The sequence below is a fragment of the Cyphomyrmex costatus genome, unplaced genomic scaffold (assembly GCF_001594065.2).
Source record: "Cyphomyrmex costatus isolate MS0001 unplaced genomic scaffold, Ccosl1.0 scaffold1130, whole genome shotgun sequence".
NCBI lineage: Eukaryota > Metazoa > Arthropoda > Insecta > Hymenoptera > Formicidae > Cyphomyrmex > Cyphomyrmex costatus.
In genome coordinates this window covers 51624-78024 of record NW_017275098.1, presented here as the reverse complement: position 1 = coordinate 78024, position 26401 = coordinate 51624, and the positions used below count along the sequence as shown (strand labels likewise).

Here is a 26401-nt window from a genome sequence, read left to right as displayed (position 1 = left end):
TCGACACTGTAAAAAGCTAAGTACGAACGTGTAGAGTATGCCAGTGTTACCAATTAGAGCTCTATCGTTCCAACAAGTCTTTATACAGTGGAGCACAGTGTAACGTTTCTGTGTCCTAGCTGGAAAACAGCCAAGGATGCAACCATTACCGTGTCACACCGTGTCACTTCTGTGTCTCTCGTTGGATAATAATCTTATGCGTAGATATTATTTTTTACATTAAAATAATCCAGATGACTTATGAACGTACTTCTTATATCGTACATATATTTAAAATGTAAATATTCTAAAGCGCCAACCGAAAATTAGCAACCATAACCAACAGTGTCCGACTATGCTTTTCTGCTGTGTCGAATCGTGTCGTGGCATGTCGTTGTTGGAAAGCACCGCGTTCGACACTGTGTCGATGTGTGTCGCCTAAAAGCCTTGATGGAAAGCAGCCACTGTGACGCTAGTTTACTCTCCTGGTTCTAGTCTTCTTGCGTGTCGCGCATCGCGCTTGGTGTGCACTAGAGTCCTAGTGTGCACGAGCCATAGAGTCCTAGATATTAGAGAAGCGCAACCGGCTTAAGTCAGGCTGTCTTCCCATAGTCCCTTTGCCAGTCAGTAAAATAATATTACTAGGGTGACGTCATCTTACTGACTGGAGAAGTGTTCCCATTCTCGCCAGTAAAAAGTGACGTCAGGATTTGTTGCGTTTCTATGCCCTACGCTTTCTACAGTTTTAATTTCATATTACAGTTTCATTACATATTTTCGTCATCAGTGATCTTCATTGAATAGGTAAGTAAATAATATATATTCCATGTAGCAATGTTTACTTGCAACTCTGTAATATTTCGGTACCGGAACGAAATCGTTGTCTAACCTCTTTAGTCGCCGGGGTCAATTATTTTAAGACATGGGTACCGAAATATTACAGAGTTGCAAGTAAACATTGCTACATGGAATATATATTATTTTCTTACCTATTCAATGAAGATTACTGATGACGAAAATATGAAATGAAACTGTAACACAGTATAACCATACACAGTAGCGACACTGAGTGTCGGCACCTTTGATGTAGTAGGTTCCAGGTCACGTGGTATACCGCCATATTGTTAAATGTATCGGCGCTGCGATTAAAACGTATGCACGGAAATGCACAAGACTTCTCCTTCCTTCTCATCCCTTTTCAGGTCTCCTCATTACTTCTTATTTTTTTAATTTTGTAATATACGTGTAATATCGGGTGTTAGATTATTTGTGTCCTCATATGTACGTATAGATATAATTAAAAAAATATTTTCTATGTAATTCGAATTATGATCCAGAAAATTATAATATGAAAGTAGAGAAAATAAAAAAGAATAATAAATTATTTTTAATCGTGATCTGTTATCATATACTCTTTATTAACCTGTCTCCTTTTATCATAAAATAAAATAATATAAAAAATTTTTTTACACATTTTTGAATTTTTTGTAATTTATTGTGTAAATATAACTGTGAAATGTACAAATCTCATTTATTTTTAAGTAAAAAGATTTACAAATGAAAAAATTTCTTATGCTATTCTAAGTATTTGTGTAGATATATATTTTACAGTTTTCACTAAACATGAATATTAATATTTTAAAGACATTCGGGGGAAGACGTCACATTTAAGCCTTTATTCTTGAATAACTTCTTAATGTTATTGAATTAACGACAAAATATTATTCACATTTTAGAAACCTTTTTTTATTTATACAAATTAACGAATTAAACTTTTGATATTCTGTATTAGTGGAAAAAATTGATATGTTATACCTTGCGAAAGTGGCATTTTTTCCCTTGTGCCACCTTTCCTCCAATTACCTTAATATTATTAAATTTAATAATATAAAAATATTAGTATTAATTTTTTAATTAATTGTTTTTTATGGATGTCCTTCAGTAGAATGTACTCTAGATGTGAATTTCAACTGAAACAAATGAAAATATCATATGTAATCATATATAATTATATAATCATTAATCATATAAGGTAAATGTCCCAAACTATAGATAACAAAATGCACAGTGTCACTAAATAGTACAAAAACAGCATTTATAAAAATGTAATAAATAAATTCAGAATTCCTAAAAAAACAAAAAATTAATATTATCGTAATCTTAAATGTCCAAACTTAAAAAAATTAATTTCACGTAGATACTTATTGTGACATACGTATCAATAAATTATATTCTCTTTCGCTACGAGATAACTTGGTCACTAATTGGGACATTTACCTTATAATATCATATACGAAATGCATTCACTATCATTGGTGATTATAACGTTAAGAAGTTGTGCGGCTACTGTTTGTGCCAAAGATACAAGTTCAAATCCACTTAGAACATATCAAATTTTTAATTGATCACTATCTGGCAACAGGCAATGGCAATCCATCGAGAGTACCTTTGACAAAACAGTTAACATGTATGAGCACGCATAAGCTGTATGGGCATGAATAAATAGGCAAAAAAATTAGTTTTTAACAATACAGATAATGTTATGACTATACACTACATAACAAGACAGTAGAATTTATTTCAGCAGATAACACACGGAATATATACATTTTTATAAAATATCAAATATATTTCTCTTTAAAAATAAAATAATAACTTTAATAATAAACTATAATTATAAATGTTAATAATAAAATTAATTTTGAGAAATGCAATCGTTTTTATAAAGGTATTAAATAATAATTCGCATTCACACACAGAAAGAACGCAGAGAAAGAGAAAAAAGAGAAAGAGATACTGAATTCTAATTGTGACGTAAAATGATAGCTTTTCTGTATCCGGGCTGCGATTTAAAACTTCTGTTTATAAATTTTAATGTGTAAAATAGTCGTACACGAGCATATAATTTCAATAAGTAATCATAAGGAAAATGTTGACACGGATGACTGAATGGAACATCTTTGAAAGTGTTAATAAGTTTATAAATTACATGCTTTTGTATGATCAATTCCTCAATTTTCGAAAAAAATAAATCTTCTAATATTTTAATATACGTTACGAAATCATCGTTCGGCATAAATAAGCTTCCAAAAGGATTATTTTCAGTAGAATTGTAAGCCTTAAAAAAGCAATAATATGACGTTTGACTTAAATCTATATATGAGCGTGCATATTGCAAACAAATCTCACACGAATGTTTTTTAATACATTTACGTATTAAATATCCACAAGTATATCGAAACACATCTTGTTCATTTACGTCCATCTCACGATAATCATGATCATCCAAAAGTATTTGTTTATTATTATCTGTCTTGGATTCAACATCCATATTATTCTCCTCTTTAAAGTTTGTAATAGCTGCAAATATCTCAGCACTGTCTCGTTCACAATTTCCAGTTTTAACTGTACAATATTTTATAGAGAAAATTTTTCTGAATGAATTGGAAAACTGAATGGAAGTAGGATTAAAAGCATTGCCATTTAAACGTCGAATATCAGAGAAAAAGTGTTCCAAACAGTCCTGAGTAAAACGGCGTAATAATAAAAATTCAATTTCTGGAGAAACATTTTGCAAGTATTTCCACATTTTAAGAAGAGAATTCATATTATGTATCATGCATTTGAAAACTTTAACTTTATTGGAAATATTTACACCAGATTTATTAAATATCGTTAATTTGGATATATAGTCTTTGATTTTTGAAAGAAATTCTAATTGATATTGCGCACCCCGAAAAGCTTGTTGAAATTGTGATGGATGTTGAACCGAAGATGAATTAAATAGATCAAAGAAATCGTTCGCATTTTGAATAAATTCTGCTGTTCTAAGTGCAATTTCTGCATCTGCAGGTTTAAAATCTCCAGAAATTACCATTTTCCTCAAACTATTACTCACTGTAGAACTCAAAACTTGCGTTGCCAAATTTACTTTCATTTTTTCAAAATTCGAAAATTTTATATGTTTATCAGAGAGTTTAGGTGCAAGTCGAAATTGTCTAGTTTTATCTTGTTGAAATAAATAATTAACGCACTCCCAAGAAATCGGTTTAGAATCGTATTCGATAATATTGTCACGGAAATTATTTCTAATAGCTTTTATTATATGAGGCGTATCAAAGAAATGTGAAATTACTTCGTTATTAACAAAGAAAAATGGATTGTCGTCTGTTACACCTAAATATTGAGCAGTTTGTTTAAAATTCCCTCCCATATCTGAGACAAGCGCGAGTACTTTAAATCCTGCATTTTGCAGTTTTGCAATTATTTGAGGAATAATGATTGTTAATTTTCTAGCAGAAAATGAAGAATTAAGCAGGAAGTAAGCTAAAGGTTGTTTCCAATTGATGCAAATCCCTCGGATCATTAAGGTTGCAACATTACATGCTGGAAGAAATAATTTGTTATCTCCTAAGTCTTCAAACCCAATGACTTCATCCCGACTGATATTATAATACAGATTTGCTTTAATTGATGCTTCATCAATGCATAAAATGCAATATTTATCAAGAGGTGACGAAGAACACTTCAATTTTTCCTTTAAGAAATCAAAAACAAAATCATGCAAACCTGAAGAAAATTTCAAATGTTCAAGCATGCGTTGTAAAGTTCTAAGATTAGGAAGAATAAACTTTTGTGCAAAGAAATTATAAATCTTATTTCCCCCACATAACAAAATATCTAAACAAAACTTTTTAAATGGAAGTGAATATTTTCGTCCTTTAGCTGACTTATATTTATTAAGTCGTACTTGAGTTTTCACAAAATTTGCAACTTGTGGTGATAAAAATTCGTTTGTAGCTTCACAATATTCTTCTAAGGAAATTTTCCTCGCACAAATTTTTATATTATTTGTCTGCCGTTGTAATTGTTGTTTTAATTTTCGAATTTCTCGATGTAATGCTATAATTCGGCCTCTCAAAATATTTTTGCGCGGGGAATGATTGGAAATCTTTGACTCTGTTTGAGTGTACTGATGTTGTACATGCAACACTGATTCGACATGGTCCTCTTCATACACGTTATTTATCAAATGATTGTTATTATCTGTAATATTGAAAAGTACTAAATCAATTAAAAAACCCGAAAAATTAGTTTTATGTTCCATAGATATTATATTTATCTCAAGAAAAGAAGAAGCAAAATGAACAAAGAACAAGGAACGAAGACATAAATTGTGATAACATAAATTTTACATATAAATTTTAATTTATAATTCACTGAAACTTTTGTTACTATTAAGTTCCATACTGAACTAAAATTATTATCTATGTGTGATACTGATTGTTCAACCTTGTTTGAAAATCTAATTTCAAATAGTTGTTTAACACAATTAGATTTAATGATGTTACACTCAACTAAAATATAATAATTATATGTTCACCAAATTTCTGATATTTTCAACAAGTTCAAAATGCTTACCTGATATTGATGTATTTTCTTCAGATTTATCATTCAAATTGAATGTTGCATCATTTACACTTGATTCATTATCATTTCTCATAGGTTCGGGGATTGCATGTGGTTGAAGTCTGTTTTTCAAATCGTTTAAAAACATTGACGATTTAAAATGATTACCACAAACTTTATAATTTTTGTGTAAATTTTCTGGTGTCGTGTTAATTTTCCTATTACATTTTTCTAACCACAATTTTGCTCTGAAATACATTTTGTATAACGTATTACTGAGAACACTTGATATTTAATTTAATTAACAATAAACTTGATAACAAAAAATATTTTTACCTATCTGGATCTTTTGGAAAATAAAAAAAACTGATATTACGTTCCCGTCCAGAAATATTTGAACAATTATTCATGGTACAACTATATCCACCTCGCTTCATTTTAATGGTGATTATATCATTCTCTTCTAATAAAATAAGGAACAATTTATTATTATTATTAATTTTAAGAAACGAAAGTCACACGAAGAACATGCATGTCATGAAACTGTAAATTGAGGTTACCTGAAATACGTGTACTCTGGACGCATCCATATTGTTAAATGTACAAATTCACGCATGCGTACTGAAATTTGGTCAAGGTCAAACCGGCTAGTGTCGCTACTGTGTATGGTTATACTGTGACTGTAATATGAAACGAAAACTGTAGAAAGCGTAGGACATAGAAACGTAACAAATCCTGACGTCACTTTTTACTGGCGAGAATGGGAACACTTCTCCAGTCAGTAAGATGACGTCACCCTAGTAATATTATTTTATTGACTGGCAAAGGGACTATGGGAAGACAGCCTCAGTATCGCAAAACTACTGAGAAAAGTACTAAAAATGGCGTCGTTTGCAGACGAACTATGAAATCCACCAATCGTCTGTTAGTCAGCCATTTTTAGTACCACTGAATGAATGTCATGATTGGCTGACAGTCAGCTAATCAGAATGCGGCACACCGGTTGCGCTTCTCTGATATCTAGGATTCTAGGCAGCGTCAGGCAGGTCAGGTTGGCACGGGTACGCAATGGCGGACCAATCTCGGGCCGTTCGCGGTTGGCGCATATATGTAATACTACTATATGGCTACATGAGAGAGAAGTCCCTGTTCAGAACCACGGTGCGGGATTATACTTCTCTCTCTTTCTCAGTTTACTTTGAACGTTGTGCGCATGCGTCGGATTCATCGCCTCCATCAATGAAACAGAAGGATAAATATTACATATATGAAGGAAAAAGTGATTGATTCCGCTTCAGGATATAACCTTGTTACAGTGAACAGAGTCAGTTTTGTCGGAATAAATAAATTAATCCTTAATTTTTTGCACTTAGAAGAGTGAAATTTTTCATTTGAGAAAATTCAGATAGCATCAATACGTAAACAAGCCACAGTAAATATTAATCGTTCATATAACTGATTTTATACTTATGCAAACTGATGTTTTCAGTCGCATTAGGCTTTTTACCACATAAATAACATATCTGGACCATTTGCCTGTATACAGTACATACATACATTAATCACATTTAATAAGCATAATGTAAACGCTGAGCCGAGAAAAAATTTCAGACGCTCGATGCCGGGACTCGAACCGAGGACCTCGTATAGTTCGTAACACAAAGCCACCGCCTTGCCGCGGAGCCACACATAGTCCAGTCATTATGTACATTTAAAAAAGAAAAAATTGGAAGCAGCAATTTTATTTTTGGGGGGTCTCAGGGTTGTCAAGAAAAGCTTAACTTGAAGTTTTCGACTTCTGTTTCCTGGTTGTCTTTTTTGCTACAGTTAAAAACACCAAAAAAATGGTTTTTTCGCAATAATTTGGGTTCTAATCAACTTAAAAGGTCGTTATTAGGCCCATTTTAAAAGTTTTTTTATGCTCTTCAATTTTTGTCATATAATATTTTGTCGTGCGACCGATATTTTTCAAGATATTGAACGATTTATCGCGATTTTTGTACTGAAAACAGGTTTTTTTTGTTTTTTCTTTTTACTCGGTATTCTTAACGGAAAATGTAAAAGTGACTTGAGAAGAAGTTGTAGAGAATTAAAAAACAAACAATTCCTTTTTTTGTTTTTTTTAATTTTTCCTTTTTTTTCGAAAAATATCGATCGCACGATAAAATATTAAATGACAAAAATTGAAGAGCATAAAAAAACCTTTAAAATGGGCCTAATAACGACCTTTTAAGTTGATTAGAACCCGAGTTATTGCGAAAAAACCATTTTTTTTAAATGTTTTTAACTGTAACAAAAAAGACAACCGGGAAACAGAGGTCGAAAACTTCAAGTTAAGCTTTTCTTGACATCCCTGAGACCCCCCAAGAATAAAATTGCTGCTTCCAATTTTTTCTTTTTTAACCCATTTTTATGTACATAATGACTGGACTAACAGCCCGACGCGTAGATCTTTAGTTGATATCTTACAATAACGAGCATAACTTGTTCGCGCATCTCACTGATCGCACTGATCTCACATGTGCTGAAGTATATTCTATTTTCCTATTGGCGGATGCGATCAATCCAACGCATGCGCACACACTCAAAGTATTAGAAAGAGAGGGAAATATATATTCCTAGAGACCCTCTAATCAGGGCAGCGATCATGTAACTTTTCCCCTAGAGCGGAAAGGCGAAAAGTGAAAGATTTCACGTGAATTTATGATCATAGAACTCGGCGAAATGTTGAAACTTTTCAAGTGAATTTTTCCGCCATCAAATTTGCTGGCGGAAAGGTGAAAGTTTAGTCATTCGAACATTGAGATGCAAGAAACGTTTCCAGTTTCTAAAGTTATGGGTATCGATCATGAAACTTTTTCTCTATGATGAAAAGTGAAAAGTGAAAAATTTCTCCATTAACTACAATGGTAAAAATTTTCACTTTTCACTTTTCATTCTAGGAAAAAAGTTTCATGATCGATACCATGATCCCAAGGAAAACAAAACAATAAGAATAATATCAATATGACGTCAAATTGACATTATTTTGATTGCTTGTTCTCCTTGGGATGATATTTCTAAAATTATATAGATTTCTATAAATATAAATGATAAACATTTACATTTCACTATTATCACGTTACTCATAATATATACGTCGATATTATATTTATTAATAGTTTTTAGTTTTATTGCTTTATCCGTTTACTATCTATCAGTGATTTACAAGGTAAATAAGGTTATTTCTCATTTTTGGTAATTTCACTTTTCGCTCATTTAGTTATATAATCGCACTGTGATTCATGGAAAAGTTCGTGTGAAATAACTAACAGTGAAAAGTGAAAAGTTCCATTGGAAATTACATGATCGCTGCCCAGAGTCGCGAAATAACATCAATAAGGTTAGGTCGGCGACCATTTTTCATCAAAAACCGGAAGTATCGATTATAGTACATTGTGTAACAGTGGGGTAAAGTGGTTTATTGTAGGGACGGGCGCGACGGCACGAGCGAAGCGAGTGCGTACGCGCGCCCGTGTCGACCTATAAACAAATATGCCCCCACTGCTACACATAGAATTTTTCTTTGTGTAGGGCACATTACGTGCACGCGTGAAGGAAAATATAATACTACTTAGAGTCCCTATATCAGAGTCTGGCCACTGAGGCCTAGTGAAGAATTAAATGGCGTCTATCACATGACTTGTGTATCATACACGTCCTAGACGTAAACACGGTTGGAAAGATTAATGTATAAAATGATTACTACACAATCTATTATCGAATTATTTGATAGTCAAAAGAGATTATAAATATGTTTTAACAAGTCGCTTCACCCAAAATTGTGTCGAAAATTTATTTTCGGGAATTAGAGCAAAACATCAAATACCAAATGCATTTTACTGATTACAATTTAAGCAGGACTTAAAAGAACTTCGTATATCTCATTATATTAGACCAAGTAAAAATTCTAATTATAATCAAGACGACAGAGAATTTATTTGTAATTTTTTGAGTAAATCTAAGAAAATTGATTATGAATCATTTCCAGATATTCCAAAATCTAAAACAGATATCTTTCTGATATTCAATTAAACATTTTATACAATATATTGCTAGTTATATTATTCATATAGTATTGTTAAAGGTAATGCTGTAATATGCAATTCATGTTTAGATTCTGTTGGATGTAAAAATTATGCAGGTATAAGATATTCAAGATTGGTGCATTTAAAATCTTTTAAAAAAAAAACTTTATTATTTATTAACGAACAAGTTTTTGAATGTATTTTAAAAATGGAAATAATTATTCGCAAATATCTTCCATATTTAAAAAATAGTAAATGCAACTTTAATCATTTCTTTTTTGAAAAAATGCAAACTATTATATGTGAAACAATAAAAAGCTGTCATCAACTATTTACAAAAATAAAGAAGCGTTTTATAAGATATCGTTTAAGAATCGCATTCAAAAAGGTCGTTTAAAAAATACAGTACACAACAGTAAAACAATGGCATGTAAGGTATGCAGAAAGATAAAGAGAGACGGAACTACTATTCTCGGACCTCGAAGCATTATAGGATAAATATAAACTCACAAGGATAAATTAGGAATGTCAGGTAGGAATGGAATGACAAAAGAGAGCAAAGGGATATGTCGTGGATAGCGGAATAATTCCCACACACTTTACTAGGTACCACACATTGTTTTATTTTACGTCGGCGACACTCGTGGTGTTTACTTGACGTAGAGTCCTAGATATCAGAGAAGCGCAACCGGCTTAAGTCAGTATCGCAAAATTACTAAGAAAAGTATTAAAAATGGCGTCTTTTGCAGACGAAATATGAAATCCACCAATCGTCTATTAGTCAGCCATTTTTAATACCACTGAATGAATGTCATGATTGGCTGACAGTCAGCTAATCAGGACGCGGAACATCGGTTGCGCTTCTCTGATATCTAGGACTCTAACTTGACGGAGGTCACAAAGAGACTCCGTCGTTATTACTTCAAAATAACTCAAGCGGCCAATCACGCCAGCCTGATCGCTTTTCGCCAATCAGCGATAATTAGTTCTACCAACCTAGTTAGGAGTGTTGGTGACAGCCATAGATATTTATATAACACTAGATCGCTAACTGGGCTCTAGTACATGATTCCGAAAAGTATGTACTAAACCCATGTCACGTGTCCGTGACGTTGGCGCATTACTAGCAGCCGACGCATCTGGAGACAATAAAATACAAGAATGATTGCGACTTACCTATGAAATATTACCCCTTGATTCTTTTTTCCACTTAAACGGCGGCAACTTTTAACACGATAATTGATAATGGCATTGTAAATTTTCCAAAATCACGCACAAACGAACGTTACACGTACGTATATCGCCCATGTGGCTTTACCGCGGCCGTTACACAATAGTATATACACGTGACCGTTTCATTCCGACGTCACGCTTCGTAATACATAAGTTTAGGAATCAATTTTTAAGCGGGGAGCACAGACTTTTGCATAACGCATAAACCATATACATAAAGAATTTGATTGGTCCATTGACTCATGCATAAGAAAATGGACCAATGAAATTCCTTATGCACATGCTTTATGCGTTATGCAAAAGTCTGTGCTCCCCGCTTTATGCACGGTACACCCACGGTAATTAATTCTGTCCCACGGAAATTTTCACAAAATAAAAAATGACCACCTTTCTATATTAATTGTCACCATCTATGCACGATTAACGTTACGACTGAACCTTATCGTGCATGAATAGTGATAATTAATACAGAAAGGAGGTCACTTTTCATTTTGTGAAAATTTCCGAGGGACAGAATTAATTACCGTGGGTGTACATAGGGGAGTTAGCGATCTAGTGTTATATAAATATCTATGGTGACAGCTCGCAACGCGCCGTCTCTCGGAGAAATTCGGAACTTAATCAACAACGCTGTGGTTACCTACAACTTACCGACCTATGTCTTACAGACAATTTATTCTGTGATCAAATAATTTGTCTGCAATACCGATTTTATAAACTTGTTTTTATTTTAACATATTGTCTTTTGTCTTATATGTTTTTATATTATAGAAAATTAATGCTATTTATAAAAGAATAAGTAAAAAGTTGTTTCGTGATTTATTGTATTTCTCTTATTTGAATTAGCCTGAATTTTGTAGTAATTCTCATTGGTTCCGCCATGTTATTCTTGAGCTTGATTCAGCCAATGGGCGCGAACACGGTGAATAGCCAGACTCTGATATAGGGACTCTAAGGGGCTACGCAGAATAAAAGGAACAGGGAACAGAGATTAGAGAATAAGAATTTCATCCTATCAGAAATCATATACTATGGAATAAACAGTTTGTATTCCATGGTACATGATTTCTGATAGGTTGAAATTCTCATTCTCTGTTCTCTGTTCCTTTTATTCTGCGCAGCCCCTAATTGGCGATGTAAAGATCTCTCTGCTCGCTCCTAGTGGCGGCCGGTAGAAGCTTCGCTAGTCAGACACCTTATACGTGCTATAATGGAAAATAATAAAGTAAAATCAAAAAGAAATACTATGTTTTGTGGCACAATACCATAATTATAAACAGAAGGGGATCAGTTTTCATCACTTAAAAAAAAAATTATTTCTTTTTTTTTTAAGTGATGAAAACTGATCCCCTTCTGTTTATAATTATGGTATTGTGCCACAAAACATAGTATTTCTTTTTGATTTTACTTTATTATTTTCCATTATAGCACGTATAAGGGTCTGCGCACAATGGAGGAACAGATATTAAATATTAAAATATTAACCTATCAGAATCGTGTATCCGATGTATCTGGTATCTGATAGGTTAATATTTTAATATCTAATATCTGTTCCTCCATTGTGCGCAGACCCTAAGGTGTCTGACTAGCGAAGCTTCTACCGGCCGCCACTAGGAGCGCACAGAGAGATCTTTGCATCGCCAATACTACTGCACGTATGAGCACCATCGCAGTTGCAATGAAAAGACTATGATTAACATCCGTCGTTTCATTATAAAAATATTATTTATTGCAATAAATATTAGGGAAATAAACGAAAAATGGCTTCGGATAAGGTACGGATACATGTTTGTAAATTAGATCATTTTATACTTTACCACAAATTTGAAAAAGTAAAGTGTAAAGTATAAAATGATCTAATTTACAAACATTCGTACCTTATCCGAAGCCATTCTTCGTTAATTTTCCTAATATTTATTGCAATAAATAATATTGCCTCGATTTTGCCGCTTGCTGCTTGCTGTTCGTTCGGTTCAACTTCAACGAACTGCGGCAAAATGTATTTTGCGCCGGAAGTGTGTCATCTAGCTTACATAAAATTCTTAACCAATAGTAACGAATTGCTGCTGCAGCGTGCTGCGCATGAAAAAGCACCTTAATACATGTGAATCTAAATACAGTTATTAGAAAGATATTACATTATTATATTTTTTATATTAATACTGTATTTCATAAAATTTTATTTTCTAAAATGACTGGTTGTTCTGCGCCAGACTGCAATAATTCTGTAAAAAAGGGTTATATTATGAAAGTCTTTCCTCGTAATCCTGAAAAAAGAGCAAAATGGGCAGCGAATGTAGGTCGACTTAAATTTGACGCCATGACTATTTCCGGTTTTTGCTGAAAAATGTCAGCACCAATCAAAATTGGAAACGTTATTTCGCGACTCTGATTAGAGGGTCTCTATATATTCCCGCACCGTGGTTCTGGGACGGCTTCTTCTCACTCCCTCTTATAGGCACTATAGCCATATACATGGTATAAACACAAGGGTACGCTCATCCGGTGGACAAATTTAGAAAGCCTTTGCGCATCACTCAGTTTACGTCACATTCGGCTACTTTCGGATGCTTTCGGAAGCTTTCGGACTCTGAGTGCCAATGAAGTATGGGCTGCCGTATTTATGATATTCGTTAAAGCGGTAAAGTAAGCAAGAGTTTTTATTAAAAATAATGGCTGTTTGTGCAGTAAAAGTCTGCAATAATTATTATCGAAAAACGGTAAGAATGAAAGGAGAGGAAATAAAATATTTCAGGTTTCCTAAAGACCCTGAAATTGCTGCAAAATGGATCGAAGTGTGCGAGGAAAATGTAAATTTAACGCATGGTAAGGTTGAAATATTGCATATTAACGCATAAACAAATTGATAGTGTAAATGTAAATAACTAATCTGGTTAGGTTAACTTTTTACAATCAAACAAAAATATCACGAAACTCTTGGTGAAAATTTGTCAGAATTTTTACATGAATTAAAACGCTTTCAGAAGTATTGAGAAAGAATACACTTTTTCTTATAATTTTTTATTATATGTGAATTCGTATAAACATTCGTATAAACAAATCTAGATTTTAAATTCTTTATTAAAAATATTTTTAAATTATATGAAAAATTTTCACCAAGAGCACTGACAATTTCATCGATTAATACTATTGTACAATTCCACCTTATTTATTTATGTATTTATTTATGCTGAAACAATAGAGGATAATAATAAGGGCAACTCTGAGAGTCAACGAAACATTACAAATTAAATTTTCCTGTATATAAAAATTTTGAATTTAATTAAATTTCGTATGCATACATGACATGTTTCGGCTCCTTGATTGAGCCTTCTTCAAATGTAATGATTATCAAAATTTCTTAATAAATATAGTCATTACTTGTATTATATATACACGTTATACTTATTATATTACATATTAGTTATTATATACACACATATACCTGCAATTGTTTTTTTATTCATTTCATCGTCCATTCCTCAAAAATAAGTTACAAAAGAATCTTAAATGATCATTATATGTATATATTTTTTTTGTAAAGAGAGCACAATGAAAGTTTTTTGCTAATTGCGTATTTCTACAATAAATAATGTGAATTGCTTTTCAAGAAAAGTATTAATTGTTGCTAAAAGTGTAAAATCACCTTCCTTTATATAAATTATTTCACAATTTATATAATGGAAGATGATTTCTTTTTTATTTTTTGAAATTATTTGTGATACGTATTAGAATAAATTATTTGAATTTAGCGGCGAGAAATCACGTTTTTTAAAGTCAATCTTATTAGAAAATACCGTAATTCAATACTGTATGTAGAAGTACTACTAAGCGAATGCATTTTGAATTTGCCGCTTAATGTGACGTACACTGAGTGACATTTCTGATTGGTTGTCTGGAACTATCATGCGCGTGAGCATACCCTTGTCTTTATACCATGGCCATATAGTAGTATTACATATATGGGTTGGCGCATCTTTGATTATAGGTCTTTAGTCTGGCTGTGTCTGGCATCACTGACGTTAACATGAAAAGTTTCCTTTAGATTGTTTGTTGACGGTTTTAAGAGTGTTTTGTCTGGTCAGTTATTTCGCATCATTTGTTTTTTTCGTTTTTTACGAACGAAATAATGGCATTTCGTGCATGTGGAATTAGTAGGAGTAATCTTAGGTATCTTACTTTATTAATTGTCTGGATAGAACAATTAATCATAACCTTGTAATTTATATAACAAACCTATTAATCTTTATTAAATTTATTATCATTATGATTGTTAAATGTACGGTTATATAATTTAAAAAAGTAAACCGTTAATTTCATGTAGATTTGTTGAACTAATATGAGCCTATATATATAGAAACATTCTAATTTTAACAATTTAGACATATGTGTATATACATATATACACACATATGTCTAAATTGTTAAAATTAGAATGTTTCTATATTTTATTTTTTCATTAAAATTAAAATATAATTACTAGGAACATAATATTAGTATGCAAACTATTATTTAACAGACAAGCGTTTGTGATTTACGAATTCTAAAAAACTCTATACAGATGGAGTAGGTTATTTTCAAGTAAAGACATACAAAAGAAATCCAACATAGCAGAGCGCAAAAGTTTTCGAGAGATTACACAATCGCCAGAGGAAGCTAAGCATCTGCAAGCTTTAAAAAGTCCAATTACCGTAACTGATGAGGACGTCGGTTATGTATCCGGTGTTCCCGAGGAGCATATCAAGACACGCAAAGTACGGATATATCAACCTGCCAAGAGTGCTATGCAATCAGGAACGAACAACATTCAATTTTGGCAAATGGACTTTGATACTCGTGAACGCTGGGAGAATCCATTGATGGGTTGGACTTCCAGGTAAACATTAATGTTTATGTTAATGTTTTATATATATATATGTATATATAAAGTGATGATATCTTTAAATAAATTTAAAAAATTAAAAAATGTGATTTTTTACATTAATTAAAGATGAAAATTATATATCCGAAGCAATTTCAAAGATATATTTGCTGTTTGAATAAAAAATTAATGTGTGTGTATGGCCATAAAAGATGACTCTTGAAATATAAAATTTCGTTAAAATAATCTGAATAATTTCCAAAATTTTTATCAAAAATTTTTTCTTTAACTTTAATATCTTGTATCTTTATATATATCTGACAATAAATTATTTTGGATATATGGCCATATAAAGTTTTTTCTTAATTATGTGACAATTCTTCAAAATTTTTTAGAATGCTTTATAAGAATCAGGATATACAGGGTAGGACATTTAAAACAAAAGTATGGAAATATCTCGAAAATTAAACATGGCAGGAAAAAATATTTTAGAAAGTTTTTCACACAACAAAAGTATGATTCAAAGGGGGACAAATAATGATAAAATCATTTAAAAAAAATTGTTTTTTTAATGTTACATGGAGGTTACCTTCACTTTTTTAAATGAAATTATGGATTTTTTTGTACATACTGTGATTTCTTTAATTATTTTGCATATAAAAATATTAAGGTAACACTAACGAAAAGTCAATAGTTTTCCATTTAAAAAAGGTTTTCCATGTGACTTTGATAAATGAATTCTTTTTTGAAAAATAATTTTATCATTGTTTGGCCCCCTTTAAATTACATAACTTTTGTCAATTTTATTAATGAGACATTTTTCCTTATTGTGTTTAATTTTGAAATATTCCAGTGTTTTGTTTTAGATACCTCATTCTGTATATGAAACACTTATGTCGGTTTTGATATATTGTAATGAAAATAAATAAAGGAATCTTAATAACAAGTATCAATAAATGAGAGTCAAGAGAGAGAGCATACTATAGTCAATATAAATTATTTTATATACATATAAATCATATGTCTTTATATACATATACAAGGTGTTCGGAATTTGAATGTCGGGAGCGTGTAGGGGATTGATAAACTAAACAAAAATCCTATAGAGATATGCTCGTTTTTGCTTTGTTTTGGAGAAAATTACAAAAAAAAACAAAATGTAGTTTTCATTTTTGTATTTTTTTATTACTTATTCATGTTGTATTTATTCACTTGTTTAAATACTGTTCAAAATGTTGGTCTCTTGCAAGCATCTAATATAGACAGTTTGTGTTGCAGTTAAATACTGATTTGGTGATATTTGGTGTATTGTAGTCTCAATTTGATTTTTCAATAGTTTATTTTAGTTGTGATTGACGACGAATAAATTTCCTGCTTCAGGATCTCCCCATATAAAGAAGTCCAGTAGTTGAGAAGTTGGATCAAGTGGTTGGAATGGCCAAGGTACTACTTCTCCACATCCAATTCATTGTCATAGATACCCAGTAAGCAATTTGCTAGCAATTTGGCATCAATTTGGCATGAAACTCGTTCAAAGTTTGGTAGCAAATCCGGTGCCATCTGTGTCAGCAATAAGCTTGTGTTTTGCAGGCAAAGCTTGCGTTACAAAACTAGGCAGCAAATTGGCACCAAATTGATAGCAAGCTTTGCGTAGCGCTGTTTGGCGACAAATTCGCACCAAATTGATAGCAAGGTTTGAGTAGCGCTGTTTGGCGACAAATTGGTACCAAATTGGTACCAAGTTTTGCGTAGCGCTGTTTGACGACAAATTGACAGCAAATTGGCAACAAATTTTGCGTAGCGTCAAATTCAAAGCAAAAATCAAGCAAAATGTGATATTTTGCAATCATTTAAATGGTCTTTGATCTACACCTTAAGAGATCATTAGTTATAATATTGTACATAATTGTGTGTATATATACTGGTGTAAAAATTAATCAATACAGTTTTATTTTGGTTGCTAAAATATTATTGATTTGATTAGCTCTTCACATTTCTAAATGCACATGAGAAAGTTATAAAATAGTCAAAAATTTTCAGAGATTTAGAAGGCACATCCCAAAAGAGCTTGGGAATCTCCAGATTTGCTTATTCGATTTGCATACATCAATTCTTATACAGAACTCATGAACGTTTTCTTCTTACGAGAAGCAAGTCCATCTCGTGGCGGAGCCGTGTATGAAAGTGACAAATTTTTGCTGTAAATTTGTCATCAAATAACGCTACGCAAAGTTTGCTGCCAATTTGCTCTCAATTTGTCGTCAAATAATGCTATACAAAGTTTGCTACTAATTTGTCATCAAACAGCACTACGCAAAGTTTGCTACCAATTTGATTCTAATTTGTCGTCAAATAATGCTATGCAAAGCTAACCACCAATTTGGTGCCAATTTGTCGTCAAACAGCACTACGCAAAGTTTGTCGCCAATTTGTTGCCAATTTGTATGAATATATTTGCCCGCATTTTGCTACCAATTTGCTGCCAAATTATGACATCAAATTTAGTTACATATTTGTTAGCGAATTTTCAACATTATTTGATATATGAAAACTTGTTGCCAATTTTTATTCTTTCTGCTAACAAGGTTTGCAACAAGATTTTACAAGATCTGTTTTCAGCAAATTTGGCTATCTGGGTAATGTCTGTCTAGCCAAGCTCAAATAATTCTGCCATAATGAGCTGAACACCCATCGAATTGAAACCATACTTCAATCCATTGTTGTAGATGGATGTCTTCTAAATAATCAAAAAAGTCAGTCCCTAAAAAATTTGTATATCTGGCTACATTTAATCTGTCGGTTAAAAAAATGGTATCATTAGAGAGTCGTTCCGAGTCAAACATTAATAGCAAAGTCATGCTGGAACCTACTTTCCCTAACAGCTTTGGAAATTTCATGAGTCTATATGATAATTTCTTTAATTACTAATTCTTTCTCTTTTAAATGTAGCTTTATCTAGATTAAAAATTAATAACAGTATATATACAAGAGGCTCCTATGAATAAATCAAATACTAAAATAAATTGCCGTTGAGAGCCAACACTGGATGAAAATGTGTAATAAACTTAATTTATTTAATTACATAAAATTTCAAACGTTTCGACCTTAGTCCAGGTCTTTTTCAATGCAAGAAAAAAATTCTTTAATGAAGTAAATGATGTCATAAATAATTACAATACAAAAACGAACTAATAGCTATAGGTGTTGTCCACTTGTAAACAAATATCACAATCATTGAAGTGAAAAATTCACTGAAATAAATAGTGTGATCGTGTGAGATTTTAGAATTAAAGATCAATATAAATGAATAAATAGTATGATACAAAACTTACATGATTGTCGAAGATTTGAAACGTAATATCATCATAAATATTCCATTAATTTCACAGTTTACTAATGAAATAAAATACATAAAAAGAAATTAATAATTGATAACTGGTTGATATAAATAAAATGTACATGAAAAAATATAAAAGTGAATGTCTATAAAAACAAAACTTACATGGAAGTATAAAATGAATTTAAAATGATGTTGAATTGTCTCAATAGCAGATTGTGAAATAAATAGAAAGAACGAGTATGGTAATAGAAAATGTAAGTCAATGTCATATAGATAACGCAATAAATATAAAAATAAAATAAATATAAATATAAATATAAGTATAAATATAAATTGTATATAAGGATATGGAAGCATCACGATTTAAAAAACAAATTAATATACTGTGGGTTGAGAGAGAATGTATCATTTTTTAAATTTATACCTTATTTTTGTTTATTAATATGTATCATCTCTGATATTAGTCTTTTTTTAATGTAAGATTTTTTCTTTATCTAATATCTATACTGAATTCCAATCAAAGTCATGAGATGATTCTATACGATGTTCAGTAATAACAGACTGTTGGGTGGTATTTCTATTAATATGATTTTTGTGCTCTTTAATACGCATCATTAAACATCTACTCGTCTGCCCTACATATGAACAATAACAATTATTGCAGTTGATTTTATAAACTATGTCAGATTGATGAGATTTTGGTAAAGAATCTTTTTGAACTTTAATAAACTTATTAAGTTTACTAATTCCTTTGAAAGCAACACGCATGAGTGGAAAATCTTTAAAGTAATTTTTAATTTTTTCCGAAATATTAGGAATATATGGAAAGGTGAAAAATTGGATTTTTTCTTTATTCTATTTGTTGTCGTTATCAGTTGATTTGTAGGAGTAACTATTATGTGGTTAATGAGGTCAAATTTTTTATGAAGTCTTTTTTAATGGTAGTAAAAATGAGATTGAGAGGATATCCATTCATAATTAAACATCATTTACTTCATTAAAGAATTTTTTCTTGCATTGAAAAGGACCTGGACTAAGGTTGAAACGTTTGCAATTTTATGTAATTAAATAAAGTTTATTACACATTTTCATCTAGTGTTGGCTCTCAACGGCAATTTATGTTAATATTTGATTTATCTAGATTATTTTTTATGGAAATGAATTGTCATTGTTAGATTGCTTAAGAAACCAATTGCTAAAATTCAATCTCTTAAAATAACTTGAGGTAATGGTAAATTCTGCACTTTTTGAATATAGTAGGGATGGCAGTTATCTCTTAAAGTTTTTGGTAGATTCTGTGTCCTGGCAATCGTAATGCAGCTGATGCTCTCTTGATGCTGGTCTCAAAATTGTTATCAAAATGGTGCAGGACACGATTTTCTACTTACATGTTTGTTTTTAACAGATTTTAATGAATTGAAACGAACCGGTCTCTCGCAGTCTATTAAAAGCTATTATAATAACTCGCTGATCCGGCACTCTTCCATTTAGAAATCGGCGTGCATACTGTTGCATCGCCTCTGTAGCATTATCGTCGCAGAAACCATACATGAAAATCATGTCAGAATATTTGACGTTAGAATATGTAAGGTAAATGTACCGGTTATTGGACAGTTAAGGAATTGCACGACGAAATCATTTATTTATATAAACTTTAGAAACATTAAAATTTTAGTTTATTACACATGCTTAGTAAGAATGGATGTTTTCTGAAACTAAATTCATTATCACACACACAAATACGTTATTTGCGTTTGTTGTGTATTGGGTATCGTCAGAATTAATGAGACAGTGTATATTGCAATGTATATTACTAACACTGGTTATAATATTACGAGTTATGTGCAGTGCGCGTGTACACGACCGGCGATCTCGATGTTCTCGAATCTTCTTTTGTTTTCCACTACCGGAATTTCGTCTCGCGTAAGAACGCGCGCGTGTCGCACGCTGATTCGCGGAGCCCTCGCGCGTACTCCCAAGACGTGGTGCTATAACGCGCACTTATTTAATTAGCATACTGTAGGCGCGTATCTAACAGTGTTTATTATAAATTGTATTTAGTGTGACCGTACTTTTGAGGAACGACACAACTTCGTCACTTCATCCGCTGCTCTTTTTACGCGATAGCTCAAAAGATGGACACAATAATGTAATTAGCAAAGTGCGGTTCTTCCTTAAATTTTATATGCTACGATATTCGAGCCGTACTAATTTTCGTTGGGCGCCAGGCACGAGAGAGCGTGCCACTCTTCGCACTAAATATTAAGATGTTACGCTCGGACAAAGAAATTACAGAGCAACGGAATTCGCGACGGACAGGCTCAGCTAGCTCAGCCAACAAAATTGGTAGAGGGGGTGGTTCGCGATGTGCGGGAAACAATGTCGGAGAACGAGGTAGAGGCAGACAGAAATAATCAGACAGCAATTAATATTAACAATAACAAAGAATTTCCTATTTATTCAATTCGCGTCGATACATAAGCTGACGTAATTTACAGAACACCGCGGTCGCGCGTCGATGACAAGTTTACTTTATTACAGAAAGTAAAATGGCAAGGTCGTCGACGACGGTACTTAGAAATGTTCGACTCTAAGAACTTCCAGCACACCGACAGCCCAATGCTGAGCGGTGACACGTGGCTCGACTCTAATCTTAAACAAACCGGAATCTCAACAATTAATACGAACGATATGACTTGGCAGTGACACGGGCGAGCAATAACGACAATCCTGAGTTCACGAACTCTTACGCTCGAGCGGATGGCACGCGCTCATCGACAGAAACAATAACGTTACTCTTTGCCGGTACGACATCGACCGAATCAAATCCGCGTAAATTCTCACACGCGATCCGCTCAAGACGCTCACAAAAGATTACGCGATCGGTGGCTTTACAATAAAACGAATAACGCTCGCCTCACCAAGATACTCCTCCTCAGCCGCTTCCTTCAAAGTCTGTACGAGAGCCGATAGCAGTGCTCATCTTCGACGAATATTCTCGAAATTCCTGCCAAATTATGGGCGAGATCCTGCGTCCTTACTCGAGGTCCGTCACTGCACAAGTGCCGATCGGAAGTTTCCGCGGATTCACGCAGGTCGTCAGGCCCTCTCTTATCGGCCTCTGCTTGCTCTAATTGGCTCGCCGCGACCGCGTGACCCCGCGACGAATCCCGCGGGTCCTTGCGTGTCGCGAATCCTTTTACGCTGTGGCGCGCTTTTCCAAAAGTCCGAAAATGCTTCCTTGTCGCTTGACGATCTTCCATCGATCGTTGTGGGACACGATGCTTCGGCGGATGTTCTGCCTTTGAGTCCGTTCCCAGCTGACGTCTCTCTCCGAGGCGTCTGCAATGAGGGTGCGATAATCCACCAAATAATAGCGACATTAATAACAAATATGAAATAATACGACCTGCGTGTGCCGCGCTTCTCGTGACTTCAGCCAAATTCTTCATACAGCAATCTCTTCCTCGTGGGAGGCGACGTCTTCTCTCTTCTAGCGATAGGTGAGGCGGCCGAACACAAGAATACAGCGTAGCCACCGGCTCTGATCGTGAATTACCGGCAAAATCCGAGCTCAGGATCGTCTTAATATTAACTAAAACTTAACTAAATAGCGACAAGAAGAAAAAAAGAAAAATAATACAATAATCGCAAGAAAAAGAATAAAATTAAGTAATACAATAATCGCAAAAAAGAAATAAGAATAATAAATAATGTCGCACATTCGCTTGTGCGCTCGCCCGTTGACCCTGAAGGACCCAGGATCTCGCGTTATGCTGTTTTTCTGGGTGACTGACAAAATGTCACGTCACATTAGTCATATATATAATATGATTCAAATGTCCTAATTATTCATCCCTGTGAAGCTAGCCCCCCATTATTTAAAAAAACAATTTTTTTTGAGAGTTCTGAATAGATTTCCAATAGTTCCAGAGTTCCTGATAAGTTTAAAAAAAAGTTCTGGCCATTAAAGCCATAAAAACGCGATTTAAAAAATGGGGGGCTACCTTCACGCAGCCCCCCATTTTCGAAAAATATTTTTTTTTAGAGTTCTGGATATATTTAGAATAGTTCCAGAGTTCCTGATAGGTTTAAAAAATAGTTCCGTTCGAGAAAGTAAAAAAAAACGTCATTGAAAAACCAGAAGTTGTCACCTAAAAAACAGCCATAACTTTGAAAGTGTTATTTTTACGCATTTTTCTCATTAAGATATAGAACTCTGTGGGGGCTATCCAGAACTCTCGACAGAACTGTCAAAATCCTTCAAAAAATGTTTTTAGTCTTTCAGATTGGAAAATGGACACCTATAATCGCTCGTAACTTTTGCAGTTCAGATTTTACGAATTTTTGTCATTAGGATTTTCGACAGAACTCGGCGGGGGCTACCCAGAACTCTCGATAGAACTGTCAGAACTCTTCAAAAAAAACTTTTGAAACAATTATATAATATATGTATAACAGTTCTGACGAGAGTTCTGGGTAGCCCCCGTCGAGTTCTTTCGAAAATCCTAATGACAAAAATTCGTAAAATTTGAACTGCAAAAGTTACGAGCGATTATAGGTGTCCATTTTCCAATCTGGGTGACTAAAAAATTTTTTGAAGGATTTTGACAGTTCTGTCGAGAGTTCTGGGTAGCCCCCGCCGAGTTCTGTCGAAAATCCTAATGACAAAAATCCATAGAATTTGAACTACAAAAGTTACGAGCGATTCTAAAAAATTTTTTGAAGGATTTTGACAGTTCTGTCGAGAGTTCTGGGTAGCTCCCGCCGAGTTCTGTCGAAAATTCTAATGACAAAAATTCGTAAAATTTGAACTGCAAAAGTTACGAGCGATTATAGGTGTTCATTTTCCAATCTGGAAGATTAAAAAATTTTTTTGAAGGATTTTGACAGTTCTGTCGAGAATTCTGGGTAGCTCCCGCCGAGTTCTGTCGAAAATTCTAATGACAAAAATTCGTAAAATTTGAACTGCAAAAGTTACGAGCGATTATAGGTGTTCATTTTCCAATCTTGAAGATTAAAAAATTTTTTTGAAGGATTTTGACAGTTCTGTCGAGAATTCTGGGTAGCCCCCGCCGAGTTCTGTCGAAAATCCTATTGACAAAAATCCATAGAATTTGAACTACAAAAGTTACGAGCGATTATAGGTGTCCATTTTCCAACCTGGAGGACTAAAAAATTTTTTTGAAGGATTTTGACAGTTCTGTCGAAAGTTCTGGGTAGCTCCCGCCAAGTTCTGTCAAAAATCCTAATGACAAAAGTTCGTAAAATTTGAACTGCAAAAGTTACGAGCGATTATAGGTGTCCATTTTCCAATCTGGAAGACTAAAAAATTTTTTTGAAGGATTTTGACAGTTCTGTCGAAAGTTCTGGATAGCCCCCACAGAGTTCTATAAAATATCTTAATGAGAAAATTGCGTAAAAATAACACTTTCAAAGTTATGGCTGTTTTTTAGGTGACAATTTCTGGTTTTTCAATGACATTTTTTTTTACTTTCTCGAACGGAACTATTTTTTAAACCTATCAGGAACTCTGGAACTATTGGAAATCTATTCAGAACTCTCAAAAAGAACTATTTTTTTAAATAATGGGGAGCTAGCTTCACAGGGGTAATTATTCGACGAAAAATGTAACGTGTCTCTATGTCCACAAAAGTATGACCCAATGGACAAGTAATAAGTAATTTTTTTATTATAGAAGAGAATCGCATTTTACTTACTTATCAATCAAGATTGTATAAAAAAGTTTATCGAGATTGTAATTAGTGAAGTTTTATATAAAGTTTTATATGTAATATATACAAAATATGTTCTTTAATCATTCCGTAGACAGGTATGCTAAGGAATGTCCAATAATTGATACACGCATATGTGTGAATGTCCTAATAAATGGACGATTGTCCATAAACGAAATTTTTTTTACAAAATTATTATTTTTAATATGAATAAGTTATATAATACTTAATTTCTAAATAATATGAAAAATTGCTTAAAAATTTATTTATAGTAACACATATCATCAAAAGCTTAATATTTAAAATTGTCACAATTTGTCCAATTGAGTCATGTCCACGAAGTGGTACATTTACCTTACGCGGTATATTGTGACAGGAGTAATTCATTTGATAGTTTCTAATAAGAGAGTAACTTATGAATTTATAGGAGAAAGGCAGAAATGTAAACAAACAAAAAAGTTTTCATCTAAAAACAGAATTATTATTATTGTTTTGATTTTAGTGACGATAATACTTCAAAGGCAGTGTAAGAACGAAGCAATTAAGTTTTGTCTTTTTTGTGATTTTCTCCAAAAATAACAAACAAATCTTTACAGGGATGTTTTTTTCAGTTTATTGATTCCCTACTCGTTCCTGAAGTTTTGACATTTAAACATAAAAAGAAACTAAAAAGACAAATTAAGAGTCAAAAAATTAAAAATTTTTCTTTAATAACGTAGTAAAAAGATAAAAAGAAGTAATATAAATTCACATAAAAACATGACTAAAATTGAAGATATAAATGTGTGTACATAAATATGAAAAACAAGAACAAAATCAATACAAAAATAAAAATAAGCTTAATAATAAAATCTAGAAAACTTTACATGTTTCGACTCGTGGATTGAGTTTTCTTCAGAAGTAACCAACAGAAAAACATCGTATAGAAAAATCATTGATGAAAAAATGATGCATCCAACACCAAGATAAAGAAATTATTATAAGCGATTGATAGATCGATAATAAATCTATAAAAGAACATTTGACATTTAAATTTTGACATTTAAATTCTGGACACCTTGTATAATATTAATATTTATGTATTTTTGATACAGTGGAGATCCTATGTCAAACATGAAAGTTGATTTTGCGACAAAAGACGAGGCGATTGCACATTGCAAGAAAATGGGATGGGATTATTATGTGCAAAAGCCGAATATTAGTCTGCCGAAACCTCGTAGCTACGGTAGCAACTTCTCTTGGAATAAACGTACCAGAGTTTCAACTAAATAATCCACTTGTTAAAGCTGTCGTAATTGCATGCAAAAGCAACGATAAGTGCGTCGCTAATTGTAATTATCTAAAAAATTTCTGGAACAAATATGTATTATAATGCCAATAAATGTATATATATTTAGCGCAATACATTTCAGTTTGAATTTGATGTATCTTTGATATGTATCTTTTTTGCTTATTCCTTATTGCTTGAAGTGAATAAACATTAAATAAATTTATTTACATTTTGACATGTATGTTACTTGTTCTAGTTCTGTAATGTAATATTGTGGTTATTTTTGAATCTATGATATTATTTAAGTTTGAAGAAGATTATGAGAAAAACAGTGATACATGCTCCAGCGAAGACAATAACAGTCCGATAACATTTTAATATTTATAATTATATTTCGTTTGTATTATTTATAATTATATACTATTATACAATATTTTGTTAACAACGTTCTGCATTGACAATTTTGCGCGCTTTCAGGCAGAGCAAAATGAGAAGTTATCATACAAT

The 26401-nt window shown here is 32.6% G+C and overlaps 1 protein-coding gene across 1 annotated transcript; it reads left to right on the top strand.

Moving 5' to 3' along the window:
- Window positions 1–14699: 14699 nt before the first annotated feature.
- ND-18 (NADH:ubiquinone oxidoreductase subunit 18) lies at window positions 14700–26020 on the top strand. The gene is made up of 3 exons (XM_018543990.1): window positions 14700–14858; window positions 15250–15564; window positions 25719–26020. Exons 1-3 carry the CDS (start codon window positions 14818–14820, stop codon window positions 25894–25896), a joined length of 534 nt encoding a protein of 177 aa, XP_018399492.1. The 5' UTR covers window positions 14700–14817; the 3' UTR covers window positions 25897–26020.
- The last annotated feature ends 381 nt before the right edge of the window (window positions 26021–26401 follow it).